A 19,345-nucleotide genomic window follows, 5' to 3' on the forward strand; every position below is an offset into this window, starting at 1 on the left:
CTCTTATGTTTCCTTCTAGAAGTTTAGTAGTTTTATACTTAGATATACACTCCATTTTGAGTTAATTTTTTAATATAGTGGAAGGTATGAATCGAAGTTCTTTCTTTTATGATCCATTTTGAGTTATTTTTTTAATATGGTACAAGGTATGAATCAAAGTTCTTTTTTTCGTTTTTTTCTTTTTTGCACACGTATATTCACTTGTTCCACTACCATGTTGAAAACACTATGCTTTCTTCACCTAACTTGCATTTGAACCTTTGTTGAAAGTTGATTGTCCATATATGTATGGGTCTATTTTTGGGCTCTTATGTTCTATCGATCTATTTTGATGTCAATAACACTATCGTAATTACTGTACCTTCATAAGTCTTGAAACTAGGTAGTATTAACCTTCCAACTGTGTTCTTTTTCAAAATAGTATTCTAGGCTCTTTGCATTTCCATATGAATTTTAGAATTTATCAGTTTGTAGAAAAATAACATGCTAGGATTCTGATTCATGCTGGTATTTTGCAATGAATCTATAGATCAATTTAGGAAGAGTTGATATCTTTTTTCCTTTTTTTTTTTCGTTTTCACATTTTTATTTAAATTCTGGTTAGTTAACATATAGTGTAATATTGGTTTCAGGAGTAGAATTTAGTGATTCATCACTTATATATAACACCCAGTGCTCATCACAAGTACCCTCCTTAATACCCATTAGCCATTTAGTCCATTCCCCCCCCCACCTCCCTCCATCAACCCTGTTTGTTCTCTATCACTGAGTCTCTTATGGTTTGCTTCCCTCTCTCTCCCCTTTGTTCATATGTTTTGTTTCTTAAATTCCACATATGAGTAAAATAATATGGTATTTGTCTTTCTTTGACTTATTTCACTTAGCATAATATGCTCTAGCTCTATCCATGTGATTGCAAATGACAAGATTTCATTTTTTTTGGCTGAGTAATATTCCACATATATATGTGTATATGTATATGTATATGTATATGTATATGTATATGTATATATACACATATATATACATATGTGTATATAACCACATCTTCTTTATCCATGGAAGAGTTGACATCTTAACAATATTAAATCTTCTAACCCTTGAATATGATATATTTCTCCATTTATTTAGGTCTTTGTTTTCTCTTAACAACACTTTGTGGAGTCTAGGTGTAGGTCGTGTACATCTTTTATCAGATTTATTCTTAAGCATTTTATATTTTTGATGCTATTTTAAATGGTATTAATTTTTAAAATTTTAATTTCTAATTGTTCATTGCTAACACAGAAATACAATTGGTTTTTGTATATTGACCTTGTATCTGTCAGTGTTGCTAAGTGACTTATAAGTTCTGTCAGCTCTTTTAATGGATTCTGTCAGATATTCTACATAGACAATCATGTTGTCTAAGAATAAAGGCAGTTTTATTTGTTTTCCAACATGGGTGTCTCTTGCTCTGGCTAAATCCTTCAGTACAATGTTGAATTAAAAACATGAGAGCAAAGGGGCGCCTGGATGGTTCAGTTGGTTAAGTGTCTGACTTTGGCTCGGGTCGTGATCTCATGGTTCGTGAGTTTGAGCCCCACGTTGGTCTCCGTGCTGACAGCTCAGAGCCTGGAGCCTGCTTAGGATTCTGTGTCTCCCTCAATCTCTGCCCCTCCCCTGCTCGCTCTCTCTCTCTCTCTCTCTCTGTCTCAAAAATAAATAAAACATTAAAAACAAAAACAAAAACATGAGAGCAAAGATCCATGTCTTATTCCAGATCCTTAAGGAGAAAATATTCAGTACTTTGCCATTTAGTGTTAAGTGTTGGTTTTTCTTGATGACTTTTACCAAATTGAGGAAGTGCCCCCATATTCCTAGCTTGCTAAGAGGTTTTAGCAGGAATGGATGTTGGATTTTGTCAAATGCCTTTTGTTTTATACTTGATTTCTTGTGTTGTTTTTGTTGTTGCTGTTTTTGAGTTAAACTTCTTACTTTAAGATAATTGTAGATTTACATGCAATTATAAGAAGTAATATAGAGAAGTCTTTATAAACTTTTAACCAGTTCCCTCCAATGGTAATATCTTGCAAAAATATAGTACAATATTACAACTAGTTTAATACAGTGTTGACATTGACACAATCCATTGATCTTGTTTAGTTTTCCCAGTTTTACTTGTATACAAATTCAATTTTGAAAATCAATATTGGGCTATTTAGGTTATATATTTCTTCTTCAGTGAGTTATCTATCTCATTTAAGTTGTCAAATTTATTGGCATCAAGTTGTTTATAATATTCTATTTGTTCTTTTAATATATATTGAATCTGTAATGATGTGACCTTTTTCATTCCTGATTCTGGTGATTTGTGTCTTCTCCCTTTTTCCTTCATTTGTCTGGCTAGAGATTTGTCAAATTGATTGGTCATCACAAATAAGCAGCTTTTGGTTTTATTTCTGTTTTTCTTTTCGGTTTTCTACTTTGGCTCCTTTATCTTTATTATTCTCTTTTTTTCCCTGCTTACTTTGTGCTAAATTTGCTCTGCATCATCTAGTTTCTTAAGGGGAAGCTGAGGCTATTGATTTAAGACTTTTCTTCTTTCTAATATAAGAGTTACTGTTAAATATGTTCTCCAAAGTACTGAAAACTCAAGGCAGTAAGCTGGGACAATTATAGGGTTAACTTTATTTTCCATCTCCTAAGGCTCACTGTGCTTCATTGCCTGATGTCCAGTGTCTTGAAAACTATTGTTTCATATATTTTAATTTAATTTTTTTAGTTATTTCAGGAGAAAGAGTAAATCTGATTCTTATTATATTTATGGAAGTGGAAGTTCTAGGATGTACTTTATTTTTTTTTTCTCTTTTCTTTTTTTTTTAATTCCAGTGTCTACTAGAACTACAGAATGAAGCTGTGTTCATGTGGACTGCTGAACTGGAAAATATTGCCACTCTCTGCTTTAAGGCTTTGGAAAACTCAAATTATGGGGTTCGAGTGGCAGTGTCTAAACTCTTAGGAACAGTCATGGCTACAGCATTGATGCCAAAACAGGCAACAGGTATTGTTTGCCAGCCCCTAATGTACATTATAACAGATACTTGAAGGTATATGGAGTTCATCTGAGAGAGTTCTTTCTTAGGGGCAAGCCACTTTAAAGTTTTAAATTGTTGAGTATCTTTGTCTACTACCCAAATGGAATTTTTCTTAATATAGGCATTTTTTATGGTTTTAACATACAAGATAATATATATCAAGTATACTGGATATATAAGCAAGTAAGATTTATGAAATGGTATTGTGTAATCGTCAAGGGACCAGAGTCTGGCACTTTATATGCTTTCTTTCAATCTCTGTGAGTAGACCCTTCTTATAGTACAGTATTTGGTTTTTTTTGTTTGTTTGTTTTTTTGTTTTTGATGACTATTTTAAGCAGAATCAGAGGCATCATTGATTTGTCATGTGATTTGTGCTGTGCCTCACAGTTCCGCAGAGATGCCTCAGTGAGGGAGGGTTGTGAGTAGATGCTCTGAACCACCGTTTGCTACTGTCCCCACCCCTACTTCACCTCTATATAGTAGAAGGAGAATCAGATGTCATAGATTCAAGTCCAGGCTCTTATGTTAATTAGCCCTGAAGCCCTCTGAGCTGTAGTCTCTTTATCTTCAATTATTTCAATCTGTGCAATTAGATGATGATGACAGGTAACATTTACCAAGCTCTCTGTGCCAGGCACTGAATTAAGCATATAACAAAATTGTTTTATTTAATCCTCACAAAAGCTCTGTGAATTATAAGTACTATTATTTATTTATTTACTTTTAAATGTTTATTTTTGAGAGAGAGGGTATGCGCACATGTGGGCACATGGGAGGGGTAGGGGAGGGGTACAGAGGATATGAAACGGTCTCTGTGCTGACAGCAGAGAGCCCGATGCGGAGCTCCAACTCATGAACCTTGAACTCATGAATTGTGAGATCATGACCTGAGCCAAAACCAAAGTCGGATGCAACCAACTGGGCCACCTAGGCAGCCCTATAAGTACTGTTATTTTATAAACAAGGAAGTCGAGCGATTGTATTAATTTATATTCTGTTAAGTGTCAGAACTGAAATTCAAACCCAGGCAGCCAAATTCCAAAGTTAACATACTTAATCATGAGCTTTATACCTCTCCTACAGACTTTTTGTGAGGATTATGTTTGTAGCTGTTTGTGAAAGGACTTTGTAAAATATGAAGCTCTGTATAAGGGAGGGCAAGTCAGCGGCAGTCCAGTGACATTTTAATTTATTGCTAACCATTGTGTAAAGAGCATGTACTTGACAAAGTTCCTTTGAGTCCACCTCAGCTGGGAATGAGGGCTGTGATCAATGAGGGCTGTGGGTGTGCTTTGTCCTCGTGTTACATATATCAAGGTTAACAGTATTATTAAGCTATTTTTGACATCAATTTATTGAATTACCTTTAATATCTAGCTCATTCCGTTTCTAGCATTTAGCTTCAAAGTTGAATTTATTTTTACAAGTACATTGTAAATGTAAAGACTGTAAGAGAACAAAAGGACCCTATCTCCTTTGTAGTAAAGAATCCTTGAAAATAATTCCTTGAATTTTAAGCTAGATTTGTAAGAAAGTGTTACTCAACTAATAGCAAGATATATTGCTTATGAATTTATTTTTCTTCCTGAAAGTAATGCGGCAGAATGTGAAGCGAGCGACATTTGATGAAGTCTTAGAACTCATGGCCACAGGATTTCTACGTGGAGGGTCAGGTTTTCTAAAGAGTGGTGGAGAAATGTTAAAAGTCGGAGGGTCTGTTAATCGTGAAGTGAGAGTTGGAGTCACACAGGTTTGTAATGTATACATATAAAAGAATTCTGTTTGCATCGCTTATGAAATCTCATGGAACATTCTTACTAAGTAACAGTACACCCAAGTATTTAACCTTGTCTGGTTTCTTTCAAAACATTTATTTTACCAAATGAATGAATTACATTCAGATTCCAAATTACACACTTATATGGAAAGATAGATTCTTAATGATGTGTAAATAAGCCTTTGTCTACTATATTTATATAAGTATCCAATAACATTTTCCCAAATTTTACTTGGCAGAAAATCAGATGTAAAATAATTCAGTTTTATTTGGAATTATATTCAAATAGCTTTAGGCATTTAGATGTTAATGTACTCCAGCTACCCAGTAGCCAACCATATTGGTTAATACTTTGATTGGATTATCATTAATGATTAATCACCAGTGTAATTATGAAATGAATCCTGACTTGGAATTATAATTTCAAAATAATAATTAACCAAATAAGGTATTATGGGTAATGATCCAAGAATAATTAATACATTATAAGATAAAATGTTTCTTTGTGATCTTAGTCAAAATCACTCCAGCTATACATTGTTCCTAAAACAAGTGTAAAATAATAGTAAGCCATTTTTATCTTACTATCATAAGCAACTATTTTCCAGGTCCATGTTTGTTTAGGATGTGCGAGTTTTCTTAGTCCTATAACCTTTTACCTTCCTCAGTATTAGGGTGAATTCAGCTTTCCCTCCCCATTCTCTTTTTGTGTTTTTCATGAAGCTATTATCTTAAGGACAGTTTGTAATCCACTAGGTCTCAAGTTTTCAATTTTCTCAACTTTCATCTCAAATATAAGTTATTTTGCGTGCTGTCATCATGTATTTCTGTGTTTGCTTTATCTGTAATTTCAGTTCATTTATATAATTTATCTGAAGTTGTATCTTTATTTATAGGCATATGTCGTTTTTGTGACTACGTTGGGTGGTCAGTGGTTGGAGCGTAGCTTTGCTACATTCTTGTCTCACGTACTTGATCTGGTCTCCCATCCTCGGGCAACACAAACTCACGTAGAGGCTGTGTACTCAAGACGATGTGTCTCCTTTATCCTAAGAGCTACCGTGGGCAGTTTGCTAGGTGAAAAAGCCCAGATTGCAGCTGCCAAAGAAATATGCCAAGCTATTGGGAAACAGATGAAAGCAGTAGGTAAGAATTGATATCTTGATGTGTCTGGTTGATTAGTCATTTAGTTTTGTATTATTATTCTTAATAAATATAATAGATCTGATTCATTCGTGTCACTTTCTGGACTGTGTTTAATAGTTTTATTTAGGACTCTTATTTTGTTTTTCAAACAACACCATTACAGTGAAATAGAATTTTTACAGATTTTGGTAGCATGTTTGAAAGGTTAGGTTTTCTGTTTTATTTCCAGTACCTATACTGGTGTTAGAGCTCTCCTGGTAAGCTCTATTGTGCTTTGCTGTCTTTTTTTTTTTTTTTTTTTTTAACATTTATTTATTTTTGAGACAGAGAGAGACAGAGCATGAATGGGGGAGGGGCAGAGAGAGAGGGAGACACAGAATCGGAAGCAGGCTCCAGGCTCTGAGCCATCAGCCCAGAGCCTGATGCGGGGCTCGAACTCACAGACCGCGAGATCGTGACCTGAGCTGAAGTCGGACGCTCAACCGACTGAGCCACCCAGGCGCCCCTGTGCTTTGCTGTCTTTAAGGAACAGTCTATTGTAATTTTTCTGCTTGGACCCTTTTTTTTTTTTTATAAACACAAGTTTGTTTGTTTGTTTTCCCTCCATTACTAGGCTTACTGTGAAGATGTGGTTATTAGCCCACCAGAGGATACACTGTGAAACCTCAGTAATTCATAATTAAAAGAAATCCTTTTCAAAGAAATGTCCATTTATAAAATTTTCAGTTAACAAATATTGAGTATCTGAGATTTGCAAAGCATTAATTCAGGGTTTGAATAATGAGTGACATAAAAGTTTCTTGCAATCCAGTTGGCTTGCAATCCAGTTAGGGAACTATATAAGGTAAAACATAAATTCTGGACAGTTCAGTTTTATTAATTCTAATCATGCAAATTATATTGCCTACTAGTGCTCTTTAGAAATAAGAATTTCATGAATAGAGAATACTCGGTAACTTACATTTAGAGAATATATATTAAACATTTTCTAAAATCCATAAAAGTAAATTCACAAATAGTTATAGTTTTGATTGTTTTTTTAAGTTTTTAAAAATATTTATTTTTTTAGGAAAAGAAAGAGACAGAGCATGAGTGAGGGAGGGGGAGAGAGAGAGAGGGAGAGAGAGAATCTGAAGCAGGCTTCAGGCTCTGAGCTGTCACCACAGAGCCCAATATGGGGCTCGAACTCACAGTCCCTGAGATCATGACACGAGCCGAAGTCGGACGCTTAACCAACTGAGCCACCCAGGCACTCCTAGCTTTCATTGTTTATAATAGCTTACTTAGCAAACCATTTTTAAATGTATAGGGTTAACTAAAAGTTATGAATTGTGAATTAAAGGGTGTTTAAATGAATGAGGCATCATTCTTTAGTTATCTTAAAATAGTAGTCCTAGTTTCACAACTTGACAAATACTTGTACATTGATGTGTGGAAGAAATGTTTGAGTGCCAGAAACACTGCCAGGTTGTGGGAATAAAATAGCGAACCAGATATAGATAGTACCTCGTCAAGGGGCTTATGGTTTAGTAACCAAAAGGTGGAGTTAATGCATTTCCAAGTCCAGAAATAGGTAAAAATAAAGAGGTCCGTAATGAAAATTACAGTCTGTAGTGTATTAATCTATTCTCTTCCATAATTAGGTATTATATATTTTTATAGCCTGTCAATACACAATGAATGCAATAAAGGTAAGGAAGTTTTACAGTCACATAAGGGTCTTAATCTTAAGGCAACAGACTAGCCATTTGATTTTTTAAAAAATCTTACAAGGCGTGCAGATGGCGTCACTTGGAGCTTCAGTTGCTGCACAGGGTTATCGAAGACAATGGCCCAGAGCAAACTAAGAGGGCAAAGGTCCAGGAATGGATTTCATATAGCCAGCCAAAAAATTTTAAGACTAAAAACAAAGCAAAACCAGTTACCACTAATCTTAAGAAGATAAACATTGTGAATGATGGAAAAGTTAACAGAGTGAATAAAGCTTTTGTAGATATACAAAAGGAACTTGCATGTTTCTCCAAAGGACTTTCCCTTGAACCTCTGCAGAAATAGTTGATTCCTCAGCAGTGTCATGAAAACGAGCCAGTTAATGTTGATGAAGCGACAAGATTAGTGGCTCAGTTGTAAGACACTGGTGATACATCACATACCCCAAAAAGACCAATAAATTAAATGTTTTATATACAGTTTTAGTTTAAAAATAAGTAAATAATAAATAAATAAATAAAAATTTAAACAATCTTAAAAGCAGAATTGAATGTAATGCTATATGTCTGGGATTTATGGGCCAGAATATATTCTCAATTAATTTGACAAAGAATCTTCAGTTGTCTTTATGTTAAATACATTTTAATTCTAATGAAGGGTCAGGGAAGGGGGCACCAAAGCTAAAGGAGCTTTGAGGAACATCTCAGTAAGAAGTTCTAAAGCCAGTTTCCTTATAGATCTACTTCCTTTCTAGTCAGAAATTTGACAGTGTTGCAGCACTTGAGATAGCAATAATAATAAAGTGACAGTAATGGCTGCTGACGTTTGCTGAACATGTATTGCGGGCAGCATTGTGCTGTCTTCTTTAATCACCACAGTACCCGTTGAGATAGGCCCTTAACCCTCTCAGCAGATGAGGAATTTAAGACTCGGGTCAGCGGAGTATCTTGCCCAGAGTCACATAGCTGACGTGACTGGTGGAGATGGGACAGGAACCCAGGTTTCCTTTCTCCAGAGCCAGTGCTTTGTACAATGTGATTTGCTACTGCTTACTAGAGCTAGGTGTATTCCTGAAAGCAGACAAGATATCCCAGTATGTATTGAAGTACTGTCATGATGTCATTAATCAGTGTTTTTAAGTCACTTCATCATTTAATTACACAAGTGTTCTGCTAAGAAATAATTACATACGAGTTTTTAGCACACAGACATCAACTGGCGTAAATGTTGATATAAAAATACCAATTGTAGGGGGTGCCTGGGTGGCTCAGTCGGTTAAGCATCTGACTCTTGGTTTTGGCTCAGGTCACAATCTCAGAACTTCATGGGTTCAAGCCCCGCCTGGGCTCTGTGCTGGCAGTGCAGAACCCGCTTGGGATTCTCACTCTCTCCCTCTCTCTCTGCCCCTTCCCCACTCGCCCTATCTCTGTCTCTCTCAAAATAAATAAATAAACTTAAAATAAATATCAGTTGTACAAATCAAAAACATTATGTCACAATTTAACTCACCCACATCAAACACGTGATTGTGTGTTTCCAGAAGCAGTCGTGAATGATACTAGTGCTGAAAACAAATCTGGAGCAGCAGACATTGCAGCAAGCCAGCATGTGATGGTCTGTGCCCTCCAGGAGCTGGGGAGCCTGGTGCAGAGCCTGAATGCTACCGCCTCTCCTCTTATTCAGGAAGCATCTATAGGTATGAGAATTCATTTACTTGCTGGGATTCTTTTCACTATTTAAAAAAGAAAGTCAGAAGTGTGACTGATACTTAACTCCTGATTAGTTGCTTGTCATCATAATTAGCAGTTTTTAGATCATTTAGATCAGTTGGGTTTTATTTAAGTTAAGATTCACTGTAATTGTAAATGTTGAATAAATAGTGAAAGAAAGTTTGGGGAGACAAAGACGTCATGGTAGTTTGTAATAATTGGCTAACGTTTGTTAAATATTCATTTAATTTTTACGTCATTTGTATTTTATTAGATGTAATTATATTCTCTTTTGTAGAAAATGTCTCTTTGAAGTTCTCTGCTGTTTCTGAGATGATATGTGTTTTGTGGCGAAGTTCTGAATGTATGTGACTAAAACCATAATGATTATGATTTTAATCATTGTGTTACACGTAGTCTTCTAGTTCATGGAATCATTGGACTTCGTTAAAGAGTAACATTTTGAGTATTTCTTTTTAGGACTTTTGGAGACTGTGACTTCCGTGCTTCTTCATCCGAGTATGGCTGCTCGGCTTGCTGCCGCATGGTGTTTGCGCTGTGTGGCTGTGGCATTACCTTTCCAGTTGACACCCTTTCTAGACAGGTGTGCAGAACGGCTCAACAACTTGAAAACGTCACCGGAAGCCGTTAGTGGATACAGCTTTGCAATGGCTGCTCTGTTAGGTGGAGTTCATCAGTGTCCATTGGGCATTCCTCATGCCAAGGGAAAGGTACGACGGAATTATGAGTGCTGTCACGTGGGCTTTAGTCTTTATTGGAACACCTCCTATGTTTAATGCTGAGCTGGGTGATCAAACAATTTTACTGTAATAGTATAAAATATAGTGTTATGCTAATAGGGAGTTGACAGACCCTAATTCATATTTGATATTTAATTCTTTAATTCTGCTGTCTGGGTGTAGTATCATTTTATTTTAGAGAAAAAAAAAAAAAACCCAAACCCTTAACAGTTATTATGTAGAAATCAGAGCTATTCTTTCAGCTTTTAGAGATAAAAATTCACATTGCTCTATTCAAAGATATCAGGAGAATATGCTATTGCATTTAGCATTTTGGTAATAATCAGTGGTTATTATGAGTCAGTTTTTTCTTTTTCTTTCCACTATACCTACTAATACTATTATGGTTTTTTTCCTCAAGAATATTAAACATTTATGTAAATACTGTCTGCAACTTTACATATGTAGATTGGGGCTAGGTTTTTAACTTCTTACTCTTTCTGGGACATTAGGCCCAGATCCATTCACTCTTACGAGCTCCATAGCTACCACTCGAGTATTGGCTTCCATCTCCCTTTGTCCTTCAACTGCCTCCTCTCTGATTATCCTGCCTGCAGTCTTTCTCCCGTCTCCCCACACCACTTGGATTTTTCACATTAGCTCCGAGACCCTTAGGGACTACCCGGTGCTCAGAGAGTAAATAGAATCCCCTCGGTCTGGTAAACCGGCACCTCCACAATTTGCTGTCATTCTACCCATTCATTCTGCGTTCCCACTGCTCTACTTAGACTAGTCGTCTTGCTCTCTTTCCATGCCTTTTGCACCCTTCATGCCTGTGTTCACACAATAGCATCTCATCCCCCTTCTTGGTCACATGAACCAAACGTATCTGTTTGTTTAGAGGCCCAATTCAAGTTCCATCTCTTTTATGAAATTTCTTCAGAGCTACTCTGTCTGTGATAACCTTTGCCCTTGTGGACCACTACTACATCTGCTTACTCTTTTGTCATTCATGTGCTGCTTGTTACTTCCCATTTCCCTGTGACTTCTCGAAGACTGTAAGTGCTATAAGATTATTTTAATGGCAGAAACATGTTAGGAGTTCAACAAATCATTTAATATAGGATAATGGTGCTACCAATAATAGCATTTATTAAGTGGTTTCATGGACCAGCAACTGTTCTGAGTGCTTTGCTGTATTAACTTATTTAATCCTTGCTGGAGTGAGGTTGGCATTCCTATTATTCCTATGTCCCCAGTGAGGGAACTGAGGCAGGGAGGTTAAGGTGTCCCAGATCAGAAAGCCGGGAAATGACAAAGCTGGGCTGTGAACCCAGGCAGTCTGGCTCTAGAGCTCTCTCAACCACTGTGCTGTTCAGAGTCTCCTCACAGACGACAGTGTGATCGAGATGAAGTAGGTCTTGATGTTGGATCTTTTAAAACATGTTAACAGGAACAACAAAAAAGAACAACTTCCTTTTTTAATAAGGCGCACTAGCTATGTATTTTCTTACTTGGTTTCTTTAACTTGTTTCAGTTAAAATCCAATTCTGAACTTCTCTTGCAGATGGTAGTTAGTATCGCTGAAGATCTCTTACGAACCGCTGCTCAAAATAGCAGGCTGTCTTTACAGCGCACCCAAGCTGGATGGCTTTTACTTGGAGCACTTATGACTTTAGGTATAGTTATATCTGAGTAGGATGTCGTCTTACTCTGTAAGTGTCAGTAGATTATAAATAAAGTGTAATTTAAAAGTATTAAACTTCACATTCTAGACTTTGAATGACATGGTAAAATGGTGAAGGTGTTTTTCCTCTCATTTGGGAGTAGATTTCTATTTCTGGTAACTTCTGCTTAAGTACATTTAAGGAGAAAATGGTTAATAAAGTTTCACCTTAAAAAATAACAAAGTGTCACCAGAATAGCCCTGGTCTAACTAACTGGCTTAGTGTTAACCAAATGAGATAAGAGTATGGGGCCCATTCCATCCCCAAAGTGACGTGAGTGACATGATTTTAGTGGGGTGATAAAGTCACATTCCAGTGGTCTTGTTGGTGCGGCTTTTCTGGAGTTACCCTTCTCCCCTTCACTTTCCCAAGTGCTATGACAAACCTGACATGCAGGCAAAGTCTAGCACTGTACCTAGAACAGAACTGTTGTCATGGTGATGGCGTGTGTCTTCTTTTTAGTTCACATGTCCAACTTCCAACTTTAGTAGTAGATATGTGTTTTACCTACTGAATAAGAAGCACTTTGAGTTAGGGAGGAAGTGGGGGAAGGTGATCAAAAAGTAGAGACTTGCAGTTCTGAGATGAGTAAATACCGGAGATGCGATGTCCAGCATGCAGATATACTGCTGTGTGACAGACAGGAAAGCTGTCGAGAGAGTAGTAAATCCTGAGGCTTCCCATCACAGGGAGAACATTTTTTTAATTTCTTTTTCTTTTCTTTTCTTTTCTTTTCTTTTCTTTTCTTTCCTTTTCTTTTCTCTTCTCTTTTCTTTCTCTCTCTCTCTCTCTCTCTCTCTCTCTCTTTCATTTTATTGTATCTATATGAGATGATGAATGTTGGCCAGACCTGCTGTGGTGCTCATTTCACACTATTTGTAACCCAAACCTTCACCTGATACAGTGACATATGCCACTTATTTCTCAATCACACTGGAAAATAAAAGAAACATTTTGAAACTATTACTGTCACAGATGAAGGTAGAGTGAAATGATATTAAAGCTTGTGTGGGGCTCTTTGACTTTTGTTTGTAATGTTTGTTTTATGTATGTATGGTTTCTGTTCTCCTTTTCTCCATTAGGACCATCTGTAGTTCGATACCATCTGCCCAAGATGTTGTTATTGTGGCGAAATGTTTTCCCTCGTTCTCTAAAGGAATTGGAGGCTGAGAAGGCCCGAGGCGATTCTTTTACCTGGCAGGTAACATTGGAAGGTCGTGCCGGAGCTTTATGTGGTAAGAACTGAAAGGGGTGTGCTCCCAGAATATAATTTTATTACGAAAATATTTGTGAGGTTAAGGAGAATCACTACTTCAGATTTTTGTGTTAATGTGTAGTGATGAACTCAAAGACTTGTAGATTTAGAAAGAAACTTTGTAAACTAATTTATTTATTTTGGGGGGTGGGGAGAGAGAAAGAGAGCCTGCGTGCACGTGTGCATGAGTAGGGGAGGGACAGACAGAGAGGGAGGGAGAGAATCCTAAGAAGGCTCTGCCTGTCAGCACTGAGCTCAAACTCACAAACCGTGAGATTATGACCTGAGCCAAAATCAAGAGTCTGACGCTTAACTGACCGAGCCACCCAGGCATCCCATAAATAACCTAATTTTGAGATGGAAATGAAGCAGTGACTTGAAAGAGGAGGTTAGCATCAGTGGTCAGACAAGACTTAGAACCCAGGCCTCTTGAGTCCAGTTATTGCAGTCTTCTACCTGTCAAAGAGGCACTGTCACCACATAGAAAACCCAGTAGGTATTTAAAGGAAGAAGACACTCAGGATCTCCCAGGTCACTGAGTTGACAGTGAGTCTTTTCATGATGGACAAACAGCTGTTCCCTCCAGCATTATCAAATCTGCAAATGTTGAGATGCATTTTTTTAGACATCCACGTTACAAAAATTATGAATAAAATTGTTTTTGTTTAGAAGTCAGCAACTTACAGGAAAGGCTCCAGTTTTGTTTCACCTGGGAACTAGAATTACCCTGGGTGACTCTGTTCTTTTTTGGTTGGAAAGTGCTTCTTTTTCCAAACCGTGGGAAACAGATATATGCTTAAAGCATAAGGGTGGCAGGGCAAGGTGTCAGTTTTGTTCCCAAACATCTGAGAGCTCTTTTTGTCTTAGTTCTATTGCTAAAGAGGCAGCAAAGATATTCCTTCTCACTGAGCCACTTTGTCCACCCTTGGTTCTGTCTTGCTTTCTTTGAGGTTATCTGAATTCAGTGATGTTAACAGACCTTTGAATTCCCACTCACAGAAATCTCCCTAACAGATATCTTCCCTCCCTCCACCTTTCTTCTAGCCTTTTCTAATGATGTTTCTCTGTAGTTGCAGTTAGTTCTTCATTTGATTTGACCTGATTTCAGAACCTTATATTTCATAATAATTAAGAATTAAAAATTTTATCTAGCAATGAGGAGTTTTGTCGCACATTGCCCTGAGCTCCTGACTGAAGATGTGATTAGAAAATTGATGACCCCAATTGAATGTGCCATGACCATGATGTCACAGTAAGTAAGCGATTATAACAAGTTAATGTTCAGTTTTACATATTTATAAATAATCATGTTTTGCACTCCCCTCTAATGTTATACAGGAAACATGTAAAACTTTACTTTTTTAAAATGAACTTAAAAACTATAGTCATGGAATGAATTGAAATAAAATTGTATTTTATACTGTTCCAATAAAGGTCACAGTACAAACTAAGATGAAAATATTATACTTGCCAATGTATTTTGACAATACATCGATACATTGCTGACGATGTCTATAACACTTATTCTACTAAGCTGACACCAACTGTACTTTTGATATTTTAGCATTCCGTCTGTGATTAAAGCCCATGGAGCTCATCTGAAAGCTAGTGCGGCAATGGTCCGTTTAAGACTTTATGATATCTTGGCTTTGTTACCTCCAAAGACTTATGAAGGTAAATGAAATTTGCATTATCTAATAAAAATTCTTCAGTGTATCTTTCTAGTTCTTCACAACATTACAGAGTTCTGACCAAGGCTGTCCCCTGACCGTACAAAGGAAGACAACCATTTTACTTTTATTCATGTAGAGTAGCTAACTCTCGTTGAGCACTTACTGTGTTCCAGGTTTGTTCTAATCCCTTTATGTGTATTATCTCCTTAGACTCTAACCACAACTTTATGAGGTAATTCACCTATATTTTATAGATGAAGAACCTCCGGTACAGAGAGGTGATGTAACTTACCTAAGTCTGAGATCTAGTAAGTGGCAGAGCTTGGATTCAGACCCAACTGGTTCAACTTCATAGTCTCTGCTTTGAGTGGCTAAAATGAACAAATCAGGAGACTACAGATGCTGGAGAGGATGTGGAGAAACGGGAACCCTCTTGCACTGTTGGTGGGAATGCAAACTGGTGTAGCCACTCTGGAAAACAGTGTGGAGGTTCCTCAAAAAATTAAAAATAGACCTACCCTATGACCCAGCAGTAGCACTGCTAGGAATTTACCCAAGGGATACAGGAGTGCTGATGCATAGGGGCACTTGTACTCCAATGTTTATAGCAGCACTTTCCACAATAGCCAAATTATGGAAAGAGCCTAAATGTCCATCAAATGAAGAATGGATAAAGAAATTGTGGTTTATATATACAACGGAATACTACTTTGCACTGAGAAAGAATGAAATACAGCCTTTTGTAGCAACATGAATGGAAGTGGAGAGTGTGATGCTAAGTGAAATAAGCCATACAGAGAAAGACAGATACCATATGGTTTCACTCTTATGTGGATCCTGAGAGACTTAACAGAAACCCATGGGGGAGGGGAAGGAAAAAAAAAAAAAAGAGGTTAGAGTGGAAGAGAGCCAAAGCATACGAGACTGTTAAAAACTGAGAACAAACTGAGGGTTGATGGGGGGTGGGAGGGAGGGCAAGGTGGGTGATGGGTATTGAGGAGGGCATCTTTTGGGATGAGCACTGGGTGTTGTATGGAAACCAATTTGACAATAAATTTCATATTAAAAAAAAACAACAGAGGCGCCTGGGTGGCTCAGTCGGTTAAGCGTCCGACTTCGGCTCAGGTCATGATCTCACGGTTCATGCATTCGAGCCCCGCGTCGGGCTCTGTGCTGAGAGCTCGGAGCCCGGAGCCCGCTTCGGATTCTGTGTCTCCCTCTCTCTCTGCTCCTCCCCCGCTCACGCTCTGTCTCTCTCTCTCAAGAATAAATAAACACTAAAAAACAACAACAACAACAAAGTCTCTGCCTTTAATTACTATCTGAAACTGCTTCATATATATTATAATATAGCCAATAATTTAGGAATCTTGAAAGAGAATAATAATGTATAGATATCAAATATTATGTAAAATGTTAGTATTAAAATAAGCCATTGATTTGTCTTCACTTCAGCCATGTCCAAGAATTCTGATGTGCTCGGCTTCAGTGTCTGCACATCACTGGGTAATTAATAATAAGTAATCGTGTCATATTTAGTATATTTAAATAAATATTTAAAGCATGAAAATATTTAATATATTAAATTTAAATGTTTTCAATTTAAATAGGAAATGTAATAGTTATTGTAAATATTTTCTCTAAGTTTTTTGTTCCTTTAAATAACTTGGGCTAGGGGCGCCTGGGTGGCTCAGTCGGTTAAGCGTCCGACTTCAGCCCGGGTCACGATCTCGCGGTCTGCGAGTTCGAGCCCCGCGTCGGGCTCTGGGCTGATGGCTCAGAGCCTGGAGCCTGCTTCCGATTCTGTGTCTCCCTCTCTCTCTGCCCCTCCCCCGTTCAAGCTCTGTCTCTCTCTGTCTCAAAAATAAATAAACGTTAAAAAAAAATTAAAAAAAATAAATAAATAACTTGGGCTAAAACGCATAATACAATAATAAAAAAGAAAGTACCATTATTGTATTTTAAAACAGCATTAAAGTATTTGATACAGATTTTTTAAAAAAGAGAACAGGGGGTACTTAATTATTTCACTTGATCTTAGCCAAGAGGCTGAGAAGCGATGGGACTTAATTATTTTATCCCTGTTGAACATGGTGCTTCTTTTTGTGGGCAATGATTGCAGTTTTCATAAAAACTATTCTTTCATGTCTGATCTGAAGTTCTGTTTTTTTAGGATCTTTCAACGCACTTCTTAGAGAACTGGTAGCAGAATTCACTTTGACTGACAATTCAGCCAACACAACCACTTCCCTCCTCAGATCCCTCTGCCATTATGATGACAGTGTTCTTCTTGGTTCCTGGCTTCAAGAAACTGATCATAAATCAATTGAAGACCAGGTAGCAAACTACACAGGGAATGAAATACTACGTCATCAAAAGCAATGGGGCTGTTACAGATTGTTATTTAAAAAGGAAATATTTCAGACTAAAGTTTAATTTTATTTTAGCTTTCTTAGACATTTAAAGATCGCTTCCTGGTGGTAGAAAAAAATAGTGAAAAATGGTGAATTTCTTACATTCTTTTAAAAAAAGACTTACTAATGCCTCTTTTAGTGAGTTTTCATGAGTTGAAGTTATTCCTGATATTGTTTTGCTTACACATTGTAAGGTGGTCAATATACCAATGTTAAAATGAATAAGTATTTTCTTAAAATTATACAAGGTGTTACTGATGGCTTTTTTTAGTGGCCAAATAATATTTTTATCTATTTAAAATTTTTCAGATTCAATCATTTTTGTTTTTTTCTTTTTTTTCAAATTCAATCATTCTTGGTTTTTCTGTTTTTCATGCCTAACTAATACTTAGTGAGTTTCTTAAAAGTAGATTTTGATGATTTTTATGTCCTTCTTTTTGTAGCTCCAGCCAAACAGTGCATCTGGAAGTGGGGCTCTGGAGCACGACCCATCCTCCATTTACTTACGAATCCCTGCTGGAGAAGCTGTGCCTGGTCCTCTCCCTCTTGGGGTTTCAGTCATTGATGCTTCCGTGGCTCTTTTTGGCGTAGTGTTTCCTCATGTTTCTTACAAACACCGGTTAGTATAAAATCAATCAGATAATTTTAGTTTAATATAAACTATACCAGAGAGGAGGTGGGTGGGGGGATGGTTTAAGTGGGTGATGGAGATTAAGGAGGGCTTTTATTGTGAGGAGCCCTGGGTATTGTATGGAAGTGTTGAATAACTATATTGCACACCTGAAACTAACGATTACACTATGGTAGCTAGCTGCAATTTAAATGAAAACTTTTTAAAAATAAAAATAAAAAAATAAAATAAAAAATAACACTTTTTAAGTATTTAACATAATAAAGCTGTCAGGAAAAACATATATATAAATTATATTTAAGCAATAGATTTTCCCATCTCAGTTACCTGCAATAAGGTAAACTACTACTTAAATAATAGGCTTATAAATTTAATAATGTAAGTGACACATACATGATGAAAAAAATTGCTTGAAAATTCCACATAATTGAAACGTTTTAAGATTTGGCTCTGTGAACTGGCCTCTGACATCCATTGTCTTGTGGACTGTCTTAAAACAGCAAGATTTTCATTTCAATAATTCGTTTGCGAGTTTTTAAGTAGGTTTTCCATATCTTTAATTAGAGACATCACTTTGCTAACTCTTTTTTTTTATTACTGAAGAAGTTAATGAATGTGAAGTCCATTCTCTAATAGTGTTTGTCTGTCATATGGTTTAGTCTGGGACTTAGGAGACTAAAGTAACAGGTTGTTTTTCTAATAGGAGCATTTTGGTTTGCTGTATTCTGTGTCCACAGACACTATCCCTAATTTTTGTAGGCATTTTATCTATTTATGGTGGTTTTCTCAAGAGGAAGAGTGAAAATGAATTAGTGTAAGACACTCATAGGTAACTTGTTAAACAAAATATGCTTTTAGGGGTGCCTGACTGGTTCATTCGGTGGAGCATGTGACTCTTGATCTCGGGCTTGTGAGTTCAAGCTCCACGTTGGATATAGAGACTACTTAAAAATAAAAAATCTTTTTAAACAATGCTTTTGAAACATTGTTAGGTTTGTGTATAAAGATAACATAAATATAAAAAATAATGTAAATATTATCTTTAAAAAATGCATAGGTTACTTGGTTAATTGCTTTTTAATTTGAGGAGAAAAATTTCCGTGTAAAATTTCACTTTACCCAGGTATCTTTTTTTTTTTTTAATTTTTTTTTTTTTTCAACGTTTATTTATTTTTGGGACAGAGAGAGACAGAGCATGAACGGGGGAGGGACAGAGAGAGAGGGAGACACAGAATCGGAAACAGGCTCCAGGCTCTGAGCCATCAGCCCAGAGCCTGACGCGGGGCTCGAACTCACGGACCGTGAGATCGTGACCTGGCTGAAGTCGGACGCTTAACCGACTGCGCCACCCAGGCGCCCCTACCCAGGTATCTTTAAGAACATTTGGTTGTCACATAAATGAAGAATATGAAAGGGGAAAGAATCTCATAAAGCATCTACTTTAATATCCTTGTTTTAAATCAGGAAATCTAGGTCTAAGAGT

The 19,345-nt window shown here is 36.8% G+C and overlaps 1 protein-coding gene and 1 pseudogene across 2 annotated transcripts in view; both read left to right on the top strand.

Annotated features, from left to right (window-relative positions):
* HEATR5B (HEAT repeat containing 5B) overlaps positions 1 to 19,345 on the top strand; it is a 98,684-nt gene that overhangs the window by 11,020 nt on the left and 68,319 nt on the right. For both annotated transcript variants that reach the window (XM_049651880.1, XM_049651881.1), the window contains exons 6-16: positions 2,872 to 3,043; positions 4,673 to 4,830; positions 5,754 to 6,003; positions 9,254 to 9,409; positions 9,903 to 10,153; positions 11,730 to 11,841; positions 12,972 to 13,124; positions 14,297 to 14,396; positions 14,709 to 14,818; positions 16,991 to 17,154; positions 17,675 to 17,850. In XM_049651880.1, the coding sequence (XP_049507837.1) occupies positions 2,872 to 3,043; positions 4,673 to 4,830; positions 5,754 to 6,003; positions 9,254 to 9,409; positions 9,903 to 10,153; positions 11,730 to 11,841; positions 12,972 to 13,124; positions 14,297 to 14,396; positions 14,709 to 14,818; positions 16,991 to 17,154; positions 17,675 to 17,850 (1,802 nt within the window). The remainder of the gene's footprint in view (positions 1 to 2,871; positions 3,044 to 4,672; positions 4,831 to 5,753; positions 6,004 to 9,253; positions 9,410 to 9,902; positions 10,154 to 11,729; positions 11,842 to 12,971; positions 13,125 to 14,296; positions 14,397 to 14,708; positions 14,819 to 16,990; positions 17,155 to 17,674; positions 17,851 to 19,345) is intronic.
* On the top strand, positions 7,142 to 8,148 carry LOC125937293 (ribosomal biogenesis factor-like; annotated as a pseudogene).

Source organism: Panthera uncia (genome assembly GCF_023721935.1).
Source record: "Panthera uncia isolate 11264 chromosome A3 unlocalized genomic scaffold, Puncia_PCG_1.0 HiC_scaffold_12, whole genome shotgun sequence".
Taxonomy (NCBI): domain Eukaryota; kingdom Metazoa; phylum Chordata; class Mammalia; order Carnivora; family Felidae; genus Panthera; species Panthera uncia.